The 15,348-nt window shown below is 40.1% G+C and overlaps 1 protein-coding gene across 3 annotated transcripts in view; it reads right to left on the reverse strand.

Moving 5' to 3' along the window:
- Window positions 1-15,348, reverse strand: part of cadm1b (cell adhesion molecule 1b) — a 150,163-nt gene that overhangs the window by 9,754 nt on the left and 125,061 nt on the right. For 2 of the 3 annotated variants that reach the window (XM_067595010.1, XM_067595009.1), the window contains 3 exons: window positions 14,533-14,629; window positions 14,064-14,236; window positions 4,662-4,712 (listed from right to left, as the gene is read on the reverse strand). In XM_067595010.1, the coding sequence (XP_067451111.1) occupies window positions 4,662-4,712; window positions 14,064-14,236; window positions 14,533-14,629 (321 nt within the window). The remainder of the gene's footprint in view (window positions 1-4,661; window positions 4,713-14,063; window positions 14,237-14,532; window positions 14,630-15,348) is intronic. The other variant, XM_067595011.1, reaches the window with a different exon arrangement.

Here is a 15,348-nt window from a genome sequence, read left to right on the forward strand (position 1 = left end):
TTTTCTTCCAAAAGTTCGGCCGGATAACGTGCCGCAAAAGTACGAGGGAATAAAATTCAGACACAATGTGAATTCATTGGCACATAACAGTCACATAACATTCAATCTGCAAAACCCAGTGTGCTTAGTACAGCCCATTATCATTTACAACTACTCCATGAAAAAAACAATATTACTGCAGTGAAACAGGGTGGGCTGGCATTACTAACCTTTTCCCTTGAGTCCAATTAAAATGGACCATTACAATATTTTCTTTCTTTAATAACTGTTTAAAGCAAAGACAAAAAACCCCAAAAAACTGCAGGTCAGAAAAAACACAATTTCAACTGGGAATAAGAGTAAACAAATGTGAAAAAAAACTAATTAGCATTTCTAAATGATTCTTTAATTTTTCCAATGAAATACTTCAAAGAGGAATGATACATGTGAGAGTTAAAACAATTGTGGTAAATGTTTAATGACTAATTATGTTGAATACTAACTGCACTCATAAAAGTCTTTGTGGAAGTCAATGGTGTACACGCAGTAAGACTTGAATCCCAAGACTAAACAGCAGTGGAAATCTGCCAACACCTAACATGCAGTAAACAAGACATGCATGAAGACCTGACAGAGATGGATTCCTAAAATACCATCTGGCGCTAAAACACAGGATTTCCTATGTGCTTCCCGATGTGTTTGTTACAACAAAGACGTGAACAACCCTGAAGTCATGTACTGTATGTATTCTTTGCAGCACATGTTAAAGTCAGAAGGATTTACAAATCCCTTATGGCTTAGTCAAGCAAGTAATAAAAAGCACATTATGGTTTGTTGTCTTGTCAATTCTAAAGGGTGCAGTATAGAGGCCAGATGCAGGTTCATGTATCGTGTAATGTTTGCTTGCAAAGCTCTTACTGGCAGTTAATTTACAGTGTTGTAGAACCGATAAAGCAGAAGCATGTTGACCTCTGAAAATCCCCTTTAACTCATCACACCCAAAAGCATATTTAACATTTAATTCTTGATGTAACTGAGTTTTTATATTCCTCCATTATATTCATCTGAGATCCTACTGTACCATGCTAAACAACAGTTTACCCTGGACTGCAGATCTGCGGAAACATAGGGTCTTTTCAATCAAGTCTACAACATAATTCCTTGTTCCATGTCTTTCCTCTGGCTCCTCTCGACAAGCCGGGGGAGAGGGGGGTTACTGGAGGCTTAGCCAGGATATAATGTCCCTGCCTTGGATCATCTCTGAGCATCTGACGAGCTGGAGCATTATCGCCACAGACTCACTTTATTCCTTCAGAGCTGGGGATTCTGGGTAAATTCTACCCTCTGCCCAAAAGAAATACAACCACTGACAAAGAACTCATCGAGTACAATTTTCTGTGATGCTGCAACCATCTACTGTCCATCTTGAAAGTAATACTACGCAAGCTTCATTCATGCTAAAATTCTTACTTTATGTTATAAGAGACAGCTGCATACTAGTGTGAAATGTCTCAATCTAGTATTTGGATCAGCACAAAGCATATTTGGCAACTTTTTCTTGATACAGGATGTCAATTTAAAGCTTTTCGTTTTAGTATAAATATTCATTAAAAACACAGATAAACAAGGTCTAAAAACTTGTAAACACATGAAAGAATGTTCTTATGAAAGGGTGACTTATCTCTCCCAAGAGGTCCACACACACACTTTGCATCTTTTAAGACACCTAAATACCTGACAATGTGAACTCTTCTGACGCTCTCTGAACATGAAACAAGCAGAGAAGACAAACAACTGTGAGATTCTGTGCTTTAACGCTGCATTTGCTCCCCCACAGTACAAAACCATATGTGGGCCTTGAACTGGTGCCTCAGTTGTAAGGCTACACCCACAGGGAAATCTAGCAAGTGAAATCATTGCGTTTTGGGAATTAAAGCCTATATTTTTACATCAATTATGATCCAAACCAAGAAGAGGTAGAGCATTAACATTTACTAGAATCCCTCTTATGTTTCCTTTTAGCAACTTGAAAGCTAAACGTGTTCTTTAAGGTAGCTGATCCCAGTCACAATGGCATGGGTGGAGCTATCAAAATATGGCAAAAACAAGGTTTAAAGGTGCAATCTGGGATCTAAATGTGGATAAAAAGGGAGCAAAAATTCAAAACTGTTTGTCTACTACACCCACTAACACTCGACAACAACTAAATCTACTGTATGTTATCCAATTATTTATAATTTTCAGGTTTACATCTGTAATGTGTAAGCAGTTTCCAATTATGACCAGTGGACAAACACACAAAATTTACTATATTTTCTAAAATAACTCAAACCCTTCAATCTATATGTGACAATGACTGAAAATTATGTGTCACAAAAATCACTAATTGCACCTTTAAAACCAGGATCATATAGAGTAGTAGCTCAGTGGTTTCTGATTACGACAGGAAATCACAGCTGGTGGTGGCAAGTGGCCGTGCTGCTTCCCACGCTGGTTCTAGTGAATGAATAAGAAATCTTGCTGTATACATCCTTATTGGTGAGAGGAAAATGCTATACTGTGCTGTTATGCTGATTAAGGTAGTGCTAAAGCAATCTACCGCAAGCCAGCTTAGCATTGCCCCTGTGACAGGGTATTTAGAAGAGTAGTGAACTGCAAGAAAGCTCAATTACATCCTCCCAGCATGTACTGCATAAATCACGGTAAATCCTCTTTCAAGCCTGTCTTTCGGAAATTACTGGAATGTTACAGCGGGAAAAAATGGAGACGGCTGCATCAGTGCAACTCCGAAGAGAATAGCTTATGGAAACATGCAGAGTAATGCACAGTTCTGCAACTTCCTTTTTGACTCTCCCATGAGTCAGAAAACTGAAATGACTTTGTATCCAAGCAGTGTAATAACTGTCATACTGCTAATACTTAAAGGCATACTATGCAATGTATAGACTCATGCAAAAATAATCCCTTATGACCCACTATAAGTATGTGGTGGTGTATGTATCTACAGAGACCCTGCCCTCTGCCTGTATTTTCTTATTATTTTGCTGTGTTGGGGACATTTCTAGGTGTCAGCCTTTTTGGCAGTGAGTGTGTAGCCCCCAGCCAATAACAGCTTGCAGGGTGTGAGGTCGGGACTTGTAGCATAGTGACCAGGTTACATTGCTGTTTATGTGCTTCAGTATTTCCCTTGCTTCTCCGTCTCTCTGTGTGCTGCTCCTCTGCTGTCTGTGTGTCTGTTTGACGGAGGGCGGGGCTGAGCTACACACACACACACAGATATATGCAGAGCAGAGAGGCCACAGCAGACAGGATAAGCGTGTGCTTCGGCTGCTTTCACACAAAATCCGGCAATGTGGCACCTTCCCACAGGGATGTGTGGAGGTGTGTGGAGGTGTGGGCATGTTTATTTATGCTTTAGAACGTAACTGCTGTGAAACAATCAGAAAATGTTTTATTTATCTGATTCACAGCTTTGTTCTTGCTACTGCCACTTGCTCTCTTCATTCACTCTCTAGCTTGCTTGACCACCACTGCTCGCTCTCTCTCTCTGTCGCTCTGCTCTCAGCTTGCTCTGGTGTCCCTGACCTGGGGAGGAGGGGCCAGTTTTGAATGCTGTGCTTACAAACACCAACCAACAAATCCTGCATAGTATAACTTTAAAGAGAAAAAAACGGGTAGAAATTTCAAACAAAAATAAAGTTTGGGGAAGTGCATTGTCATAGTGAACAGAGATTTTAAAAAACTCAGAAGACACACAAATATGACAATGGACTGCGCCATTTATGTGACTACTGAGATTATTTTTAATAAAAAAAACACAAACAAACTATTGAATAGCAAACTGATTGATCAACTGAAAGAATAAATGGATGACTAAAAGCAGCCATAATTATTGGAGGGAGTGAGTTATAAATGTATTATTTGTATATTGACACACATCATTTTTAGGTCTGTATGAATTGCAGAAAGATCATGACAAAGGGCCAAAATTGCTGTATCTCGAAAGCAGCTACTGATAAACCGATCTATTCTTTAAGGACAGTTTTTTGTATTAAAATGTCACATTCTGGCATATCCAAATGTCAACTCCCAAGGTTGCCTCTCCATCTGTCTAGCCTTAGCGGTGCTTTTGAAATAATAGTGATTTTTTTTTTTTAATGGTTAATATTGAAGTACATTTAGAGCTGAATCAAAAGTATAAAATGGTGTGATCAGAAGGTTGGCAAATGAACTGCCTTTCATTCATTTCATATGTCTTTGAGAAAATAGTTATTGATGTTTTCTCGGCCTTGCAAAGACGAAGTGTGACTGGCATTTGTAGGGGAAATGTAAAGGGCATTATAATATGATGGATGGGCCAGTTCAGATATAGCAGTAGATGCTGATAAGATAACAGAACAGCAAAGCAGAGTCTCTACATTTTCTCAGATCAAACATGTGACTGGAAAGGGCTATGACAGGTGTCTCTGACAACCCCGTGCTGCCTGTCCTCAATGTCACCTATCAGCAGCGCTATCTGATTAAAACTGGCCATCCACAGTCTCTCTTAGCATTAGGTACAAGCCCTCACTCTTTCTCTCTCTGATCACCTGATCATACGTGCATGCAAGCTCACACACAGACACACACATACACATACACACACGATTGCTGAGAGGGACAGTAGTGGGGGCATACAGTACCTTGCGTGTTGACTGGATTGGTGGTGGGTGTGGGGATAGTAGTGGGAGCATCTAGATGAAAAGAGTAAAAAAAATAAAGAACATGTATAAGAAATAAAGAAAGACAAGAGTAAAGAAAGACAAAAGGCATTGAAGATGAAAAGCTGTACTATAAAAATCATAACATGCACATGTTTTAGCTACTGTGGTGAGAGATTAAGAGTCCATGCCAGCGGCTCTATGATACTGTACTTAGGAACAGTGGTGCTTTGATCTAAAAGCTAACGTCAGCATGCTAACATGCTGATGTTTAGCTGGTATAATGTTTATCATGTAAGTTTTGCTTGTTAGCATTCTAATATTTGCTAATGCTAAGCTGACCATTGAAGTAGTTAGTATAGACTATCTGGGAAACATGGATGTCTGGACAAAATTGTGTGCTAATCAATTAAGTAGATACGCAAACCTTTGGGATCACCAAAGGTATGAGTATCCATCCTCTGTGAACCATGAATGTCTGTACTAAATTTCATGAAAAACCATCCAGTAGACTAGTATTTGAGACATTTCACTAAAAAACAAAACGTCAACCTCATGGTGGCGCTACATCAGAGGATCACCAAAGTATTTAGCATACATCATCTGGGAACCATGAATGTCTGTACAACATTTCATTACAATCCATCCAATAGTTGTTGAGATATGTCAGCTTGGACAAAAGTGACTGACTGACAGACCATTATTGCCATCCATAAAGCTGTTCTGCTAGCATGGCTAAAGATACAAAGAAAAAGATGCTGATATTTCACTGTACTGCATGGGGTCGTATTAAATTTCATTATGGCAAACTATTTTATTTCTTTTTTTATGCATTTTGTAATTAACTATGAATAATAATGACTGGCAATCATGGAAAGGTATTGCTATTGCTATTTTCCAGAGTTGCTCTCAATAATTAAGTCAAACTGCAAATTAAACCACTCTGGTGGTCTCCCGCTGCAGCGCAGCAGAGCCCCGAGCAGCATCCTCCGCCCCACACTGTACTGATTAGGCCTGTCAATAACCCCCAAACAAAATAATCAGAAAGACAAAATGGAGGGCAATTCAGGTATGCAATGGTACTAAGTAGGGCTGAAAGCTGCCTCATCAGGGGAATATATGCCTGACTCTGGTGCAGGGGAAAGATAGCACGACCCCTTGCTGAGGGAGACTCACAGCAGGGGAAATTGGCTGGCTGTATCCATGCCTTTACTGTCTGCACTCCATCAAAAGACAGCAGTGGGGGACCACACACTCCCAAACTAATGATAAAACATCAAGGACAGCATAATGTTGCCGCCGGGGATGGAGTGTATGGCGGAGGTGGTGTTGATGGTGGTAGGGGGGTATCAGGGTATCAGGAAGAGATTTTCCTCTGACAGTATTTGAAGAGGGGGGTGGGCTAGATTTCTTTCCCTGTGACCGAAGGCAGTCTGATAGCTGAAATGTAGGTGTCTGGAAGAGGGAAATTGGCCATTCAGGGAAGAGGGTCTTCACAAAGGCCGGGATAGGATGTGGCACATATAATATCCAGCCGAACAAGAATTCTCCATGGGCAATTTCCAGGCTGGATGACTCTGGGCTCAGCATTATGAGGGCTGAAATATGAGTGTATTTTGGAGAGGCCATATTTTCAGGGAGCATTTGTATCAGTGAGGAATTTGATATGAGAAAATTTAACCATAAAGTGAACCAATGTAGAAGAAATTGTTTATCTATGCCTGCTTAAACCGACTTGCCAACACAACAGCAGGGTAGATATTTTGCTTTTCGTTTGTCTATTTTCTGTTGCTTAAAAGTTCCTTTTACATGAAGTTTTACAAAGGTTTCCTTCAAATACAGCGGAAATATTCTACAAAAAAAGGTTATTACTGCACAGTTTATCTAATTAACTCATATTAACAATAATGCATCTAAAAGCTTATGTGTTCAATGTTATCCTCACTATTCTGCATATTTGATGAAATCAGCGCGATTCATTTTCACAACAGCCTTTCATAAAACAGGAAGACCCATAAGGCCTGTCTGCTCGTGTTATGTCAAAACCCTGAAAAACCTCAAATTTCCAGTGGCTTGTGAATCTTTGACTTTTTGTCCATAGAAGATTTATAGGTCAAAGAGTCAACTGCGGGCTAAACCGCGGTGGTAAAGGCGGCATTGTTCTCCTGCCAACAGGCAGTATGTGTGAGTTATAGCACCAGGTCACCTCTGAGAGAGAAAGGCCTCTCTCCGACCAGCTCTCCCCCTTACCAGACACCAGCCAGGGGGCACATTTTACAGCCTGCTGCAGACACACCTTCACGGAGAACAGCATGACAAGCCTCTTTCGACCAGCCACATACAATAAACGCACCACAATAGAACTTGATTTGATGTGGATTTACATCGGCCTCACACCTGTCTGGGCTGTCGCACAGTGAAAGGTCATTACTCTCTTTGAAATAGGAAGAGCCAGAAGGACTAGCATTGGTAGAGGGTGGCAGCAGGATGAAAGAGAATTGATGGACAATTCAGCTTGGCTTTATATCAATAATGCTCACAAGAGAATATTATCAAGGACAAAACAACTCATTAAAATTATTTACTATATGTTGCATGCAGTTGCTTAAACAAAAGATGGTTTTTGACAGGTATGTGATGGCTTTAAGGGAAAAAGATCTCATAAATTACAAAACAAAACAGTCACAAAAAATGACAGATAAGAGAGGAAAGATGCTAATTTTACAAAAAAAAATATGAAACGGGAGTTAGTGGTTGACATGGGAGTGGTAGATTGGTGGATGGTTGGTGTTGTGTGTTAAAAGCTGTAGAGAAACAGCACAAGGTTATCATGCTAGGACCAATCTATGTGCAGAAACACACACTAATTAAGCCACTGTAGCAAGCATGATTAGTCTGGGACAACAAACCCTCATATGGACCACAACATGATTTGGTCTGGCATTAAATCCTCCAGAAAAGAGGAGTGGGAGTCGCAGACATAATTATATGCGGTTATGAGCACCTTTTACCAATCTCCTGTGTCTCATTATTGCGAGCTGAAGTCATAGCATTTTCAACACTCACACACAAGAGATGCAGTGTTAATGGAAATTGGTAAAATGTGTGGATAGGAAGTTACTAATTGACAAAGTCATGCCCAAAGGCAAAAACATTGATAACATAGATACTGTAGGTAGAGATGATTGTTTTATTCTGGACTAGAGAACATCAGCTTCCCACTTGCTTTTCATTAATTCATGCAACTGTTACAGTATGGGCACAGCATGGAGTGACTGATACATGAATTTAACAGCAGCAGACACACATCATTTATGACCTTTATAATACCTGCAGGCAATTCAGTGAAAACATCTGAGCAATTAGAATATTATATTATTATTTTAAAGATTTGTCTTCAAGAATATAATACATTACAGCATTTTTTTTACACCTTCATAAAATTCATAAAATACTACATATGAGATTTACTGAAAGGTGAAGTACGGTAACTCTCAGTTGCAAAGGAATCTTCACAAAACACTTAGGAATTTAGTCATGATAGCTTGAATAAGTCTGCCTTGAGTGAGCTATTTGCCAACATATGCTGTCCTTTTGTTTGGGAGTGATCATTATGGGCCCATTGGGAACAAACAGATGTCATCATCTGCCTAGCAGAGCACGATGATGAATAACCATGGGGCAACAGAGTTATGGGAGTCACAGGAAACCTATGTCACAGTGACAAAGTCACACATGTCAGCTGATGAAACAAACACATTATTTCTCCGAACATCAGAACCACAAGGACCTACAAAACAGCTGAACATCAGATATATGATGATGTGAAAATCAGTATGTTCCATTAACTGCTTGCTGGGAGTTATTTTTTTAAGCATTCTAGTTTTTCATCGCTGAAAAACACTGCTTCTATGAATGCTTTGTACCTTAGAGATTTGGATTAGTGAGGTCCTACTGTGTTTGAAGCCCAGTTTATAAGACATTCCTTAAACCACACACAGTTAATTCCTCCTGCAAATTCAACACATCAGCAACAGCACTAAAGCATTCAAGAGGCTGTTATTTCACAACTTCTGAAAGTTTCCAGGTGTGGAAATTCAGTCCCATGTTACTGTTCTCTTACATAGTCAAAATCCTGCATTCATAACACTCATTTAAAACATTTTTCTTCTCTAATTTCCACTGTCAGGGTCTTCCCAAGACTATGCTTTTCTATTAAAAACCTATTCACTGCCTCCCCTACAATTGTTGAGATTGCATTGACATTAAAACCATCACAAGAGCATTTATTTTCACATTTGCGCATTTTCAACAACTGTCATAAGCATTTGCTCATCAGCCTGACAAACAAACACAGACACAAAAAAGAAATGTTACATTGCTGGTCTTTGACACATGGTTCATGGCTATCAACACGACCTAAACAAGCCAACTGAGTGCAAATCAAAACAATATCACCAGTCTGGAACCTGCAATCGTCTCTCTCACAAAATCCACAACGAGCCCATTTTCAACAACAGTTTTGCTTTTAACACAATACACTCTGCACCTCAACTCCTCTCGTCTGATCCTGCTGCGCACATGTTGGGTTTAAACATGAGTGTTGTTTTCAGCACCCAAATCTCACAATCTGCATCAATGTGTGATGAATCAGATATAATGGTATGCTTTTGTACTATTGCATAACCAACCAGGGTTTGGATTTTTGAATAGAGAGAGGTGCCCTATTTTCAGTGTGGCCATGTCTGAAAGATATACAGACAAATCACAAAGTTTCATTCACAATGACTCGCTCCTCAAACAACCAAAAGTATGGACATGGGCCATACATGGAATACATTTTTGGGATACATTCTCACTAAGTTAAAACTAATCAGCTACTTGCTCACACATATAATTACATGCTAAAAAACTAAAAAGAATTATAATAATAAAATTGATCATACCTACAGATTCAGGAGTTCATGACAAAGTATGTGCACAGCTTAGCTTTGATGCACTTCTGCTGCATCAGAAACTAGTTTTTGGTCATGCAAGGAGCTCTGTTATACAGTACATACAGTAGTAATACATGTACAAGGGTATGCTGACATGCTGACATTTATCATACTGTGTCTTAAATTTTGGCCATTAGTGCATCTTTGTTTTTTCAATCATGCAAAATACTGCTAGATATCAATGTGTTGCTCAGAGAGTTTAAAGCAAACTTCAAGAAATATTACTCTTCCTTTGACATGACATTTGTTTAAATACAAGCCTTACAAGCAAGACTTAACCTGCACTAGTGTAAGCTTTCCAAGTAAAAAAAACATCTGTACTAATGTTTGAATTACAGACTAGAGATGCAGAAAGGAATATTTTGTACATACTACTTGAGAGTCTATAGAGCAGATTCACCCTCAATCCTGGTGTTGGGTATGGTCACTGGCAGACAATGTTCTTGGCACACAGGAAGAAACAAATTGAAAATTGGGATTGAAATACAAAACACTCTTCTAAACAGCAGGGAGCAAGCGCTCCAAGGAGAGAAAGCTAAACTCACCAACAATGGCTGCACCTGCTGCAAATTTATTTCCCCCCTCGTCCTCGTCACCCTTGCCAGCCACCAAAAATAGGAAATTAAGGTCCGAGGAAGTGTGTACATCACTGACGTCATGTTACATGATTTCTAAATGATGAAGGCCTTCTTGCTTTCAAAACTTCAAACAGTTCCCTCCTGCTGTTCCCCCCCTTGGGGTTTTCGAGTGCAAAGATGCCTGGTACACCTTTAAACAGTCGAGTTGTTTGCAAAAAAAGTTTAAACTTTTTCAGATTATGTGTGATTGCAGAGTGAATTGCAGAGTGCACTGAGTGAATTCAGTGGCAGTAGCCTCCCTTATTTTATGTATCTGTTGTTTTGTTTTTTTATGTACATTTATTTTATATGTTTGGCTTAATTTTATGTTTTATTAAATGGTGAATTGTGGATTTTGATGTGTTGAAAATCAGTGTGTCATGTCTGACAGTCATGTTTTAAAACCACCACCATCACCTCAATCCCCAAAAGGATCCCAGTTACTTGTCTGAATGACTACAAGCCAGTTACACTCACTTCAATCTTAATGAAGTGCTTTGAGAGAGTGGTTCTGGCCCACATCCAGAGTAATACACCTGAGTCTCTGGACCCCCTGCAGTATGCGTACCGCCCAAACAGATCCACTAAGGACACTATCTCTGCAGCTCTGCACATAGCCCTCTCCCACCTGGGAAACAAAGATGCTTACATCAGAATGCTCTTCATCGATTACTGCTCAGCCTTTAATACAGTCCTCCCCCACAAACTCACAAACAAACTGTACAACCTTGGCCTGAACCCCACAATCTGTGACTGGCTGTTAGATTTCGCTGGCAGACTGCAATCTGTCAGAATTGGAAATCTAACTTCAAACTATGTGATGATGAACACTGGCACCCCACAAGGATGTGTCCTCAGTCCCCATGTGCTACACAGCCACAACTGCTTCGTCTAACACAAGGACAACACTGTCCTGAAATTTGCTGACGACACCACAGTCATTGGTCTGACCACTGGGGGTGATGAAACGGCACACAGGAGAGAGGTGGCAAGTCTGGTGACATGGTGTGATAACAACAATCTCTCTCTCAAATCAGATAAGACCAAGGAGATAATGGTGGACATGAGGGAGGAGAGGAGACCTCATCAACCGCTGACAATCCGTGAGACTGAGGTGGAGAGGGTCAGCAGCTTTAAATTCCTGGGTGTCCACATCAGTGATGACCTCACCTGGACGTTTAACATCCCCCAGCTGGTCATGAAAGAACAACAACGGCTGTGCTTTTTAAGGAGACTGAGGAAACTCAGCATGTCACCGAGGATTCCCAGCAGCTTCTAAAACTGCATCATAGAGAGCATCTTGACCAGCTGCATCGCTGTGTGGTATGGGAACAGCACCACCATGGACCGCAAAACGCCTGCAGAGACTGGTAAAGACTGCTGAGAAGATCATCAGGGTGCCCCTGCCATCTCTGCAGGACATCTACCACCAGAGAGTCCATGAAAGAGCCTGCAGCATCATCAAAGACTCCACTCAAACCCAACACAGGTTTTTCACACTTATGCCCTCTGGCAGGAGGTACAGCAGTGTGAAATGCAGGACCTCTAGGTTGAGGAACAGCTTTTATTCTCAGGCCATCAGACTGATCAACAGATCCAATCCACTGCCCCTGACCCCACTCTAACCCACCTCAACATACAGGAAGCTTCACCCTCCCTGCCCCATCCTCTCTCCTCCTGATATGCTATTTGTTTCTTTTCTTTTTCTTTTTATACTTTTCATTTTCTATACCTCATGTTTCTTTGATAAACAGCATTCAAAGTGGAAGGCAAAGGAAGAATGTCATTGTACAGGGAAACTTGTTTTTAACTGTGCATATGACAATAAACGCTGTGACTTGACTTGACTGGGAAAAAACAAGAAGCTTCTATGAAGAGAGGTTCAAAACAAGGGGAACAAACTGTCCGCGGCATTTAAAGTCTAGTCCAGGGAGAGATGGTCCCTCTATTGCCCTTTACTCGTTGGCTGCAGAACACATTGAAATTTCACCCACATCAATATCAGTCAACAGAACCAAAGTCCATCTTCACTGTGGAAATATGAAGTCAAATTTCAGCTATGAGACACAATAGTCATAGTCAATTGACCTTTTTTTTGTTGTTGTTAAAGATCCCCACCAAACATGTTTTAGGACATATAAAAATTCTCTGTTCAGAATAATAAATTGTGTCAGACATGTTTTTTTTTCTGAAAAAATGTTCAGTTACCTAGTTAAAAATCCTTAAAATTACAGTTCCTCCTTCTCCATTCATTGAATGAGAAATCTGTGATAATGAAAATATTGTTCATTTCAAAAGTTGAACTGCTGGACACAACATGTCTCCTACTTTACTGAGAACTGCATGTGTACACAACTTAAACTCTGATTGCATGAATGTGAAAATAGTCCTCTAGTGTCAAACTCTGCACATACATCAGTGAAGCTCAAACATCCGAATGAAGGAAAAAGGAGAAAAACTGAATTTTGAGTGGAGGGGGACTTTAAATAATTGTGCTATTAGGAACATATTGAACATGTATAAACCTCTGTGAATTTGCAGGGGTGTCTCTGCATAATCCTGCTTTTGGCTGGCACTGTTGAGGTGTTGAGGTTAGACTTCTCTCCATTGAAATTGCAGCATATTCAGCCCCGAAAAAGGATGTGATGTCACGGCACCAGTTTGGGCAATAAATGAATATTCAGCAGTGATCAGAAACTGTAAACAGTGTATGAGAGTGATGCTGTGGTTTGTAGTCTGGTGCTGTAATCTTGTACAAAACAAGCGGATGTATCGCTAGAATAATGATTTGTCTATTCTCAAACATATTGCATCAGTGTTTCTAGTAGCTGGCTGTGCAAATCTGCCAAAAGTGAGTAAACCTCAGGTCAGTTTATTCTTGAAACAAATGTTGACCAAAGTGCTTTACAGAGAAATTTGAAATACAATTCGGTAACAAGAATAAACAGGTAAATAACTTTCACAGATTAAATTAAAACAATTATGTAGTCATAATAATAATCAAGGACTCAAGCGCTGTTGTGAAAAGATGAGTTTTAAAACAGAATATAATATTGGCAATAGATTGGGCAGATTTGACAACGATGGGTAGACGGTTCCACAGTCTGGAACAGTAACAATAAAAAGGGATCGATAACACCAGAAGAACAGGTGGGACTGGTTCTGCTGGAACTGGCTGAAGCTCGCACAAAAACACATTCTTAAATTTGTCAGTAGTATGGACTTTGAGTGAATGGGAGAATGTGAGCATAGGCTTCTTCCTGGTCTGCAGTTTGACCATATAGGCTGTTTTTATCCTATAGGCTCCATTTTTCTGCTGCACAGACTCTTGCTTCAAAAAATATAAATCTCTGAAATCCCACTTTCATGGGTTTCTCACAGGCTAGTCCAAAGTCAACAGCAACTTTATCTATTACTTTCTACTCTGTACGGTTCAAGCTCATCGCGCATTAATAGTACAGAGGCAGCTCAAATCTTAAACATAAATTTGGAGCCCTGTGGATTTGTCAAATGCAGCCATCTTCTGTGATTTTAAGCTCCCTGTTCCTCTCAATAATGGCTTACATCCATATATGTTTGAAATGTGATTCTGTTTGTTGCACAAATGCTGTAGTAAATCCTTATCGCTCCAATACAATCCCCTGACTGCCAAAGCTACTGTAGGCAGTTAAGTCTATAAACCTTTCTATATCGGCAATACAGACTGTCTCCTGGTGTAAAAGAGTGATGGAGGCATTTGAGCATTAAGTGCAATGAGGCGTAATGCATACCATATACATAGAGGATGTAGTCATCGTAGGCCTCTCCCACAGCATTGGAGGCCACGCAGCGATAGGTGCCGTTGTAAGACTTGTTGAGGTTCTCGATGTAGAGATCAGAGCCAGCGACCACAGCGTGAGGCGGCACATCCTCGTCTACTCTCAGCCAATTGATCTGATGGGGACTGTAGAGAACAAATACCACACACATCACTCAGGCGCTGTCTATCCACACTAGATATCTGAAATAAAGGTCAAAGCTGAGATTGTCTGAGGAGGGCCATTGGTAGGTGCTGTCTAATGATGTGCTTTATACAGCATGCTAACAACTGGTAACATTTAAATGGTACAATGAAATGTAAAGGTTAAGGGGGTGCTCAGACTGGCAGAAAATGGATATACAGTAGAAAGTCTGACACTGAACAGAAATGTTTATTGTGTTTTGAAGTTTTGAAGTGCTGCCACCTGTGTGTGTACTCACTGTGGTTTTCCTTCTGCAATACATGTCAAATCTAGATTGTCACCCTCTCTAGTTAATCCTTCGGGATATGTCACCACAATCTTCACTTCTGGTTTATCTGAAAATAAAAAAAAGATACTGACAATACTCTGGTGTCATACGTTACAACAAGAAAGCCTTTTTCCTCATACCTGAAGCCAAAACTAAAATTATTATTGCACTCTACAGCGAAGCGCTGGGAGAAACAGACTTCTAAATGAAAGCAACACAGCCAAGAGTGAAACATAGTAGAGGATAAAATGATTATCCTATGTGCTCAGTCGACATCCAGTCAGTCTACACTACCTTACAGCAAAATGATTTTTTCCCCTTATCAGTGCTAGCCAAAGATTACCAAAATGTCAAGCGGTTCCAGTCAAGCTTTCTCTTTTTCCTTGAAAGGTCAGACAAAACAGTTGTCTACCTGAAAAAAATGAATATTCTACACAGACTACAAAGGGGTACCTTAACCTTTCTTTGATGTTTAACAGTGTATAACAGCCTGTATTACCTCTTCAATCAAACCACCATTTAAAGAATGCCTAAATATCATTTGACACCTGAGCAAAAGTTTTTTTATCTGCTTGTGGTGACTGTATCTCATGGGACAAGACACCACTAGGCTGTGAGATTTGAATGCCAGGGCTTCATGATCCACAGATAAGTGTCAAAACAAAACATACAGTGCATCACTATGATATGGTGGTCAGAGGATACACATCTGGATCACATTTCCCAAAAGCATCTAAGATGATCTTAGCCCACAGACTTAAAATGGGGCTAAGACCATCTTAGCCT

Source organism: Thunnus thynnus, chromosome 7, assembly GCF_963924715.1.
Source record: "Thunnus thynnus chromosome 7, fThuThy2.1, whole genome shotgun sequence".
Taxonomy (NCBI): domain Eukaryota; kingdom Metazoa; phylum Chordata; class Actinopteri; order Scombriformes; family Scombridae; genus Thunnus; species Thunnus thynnus.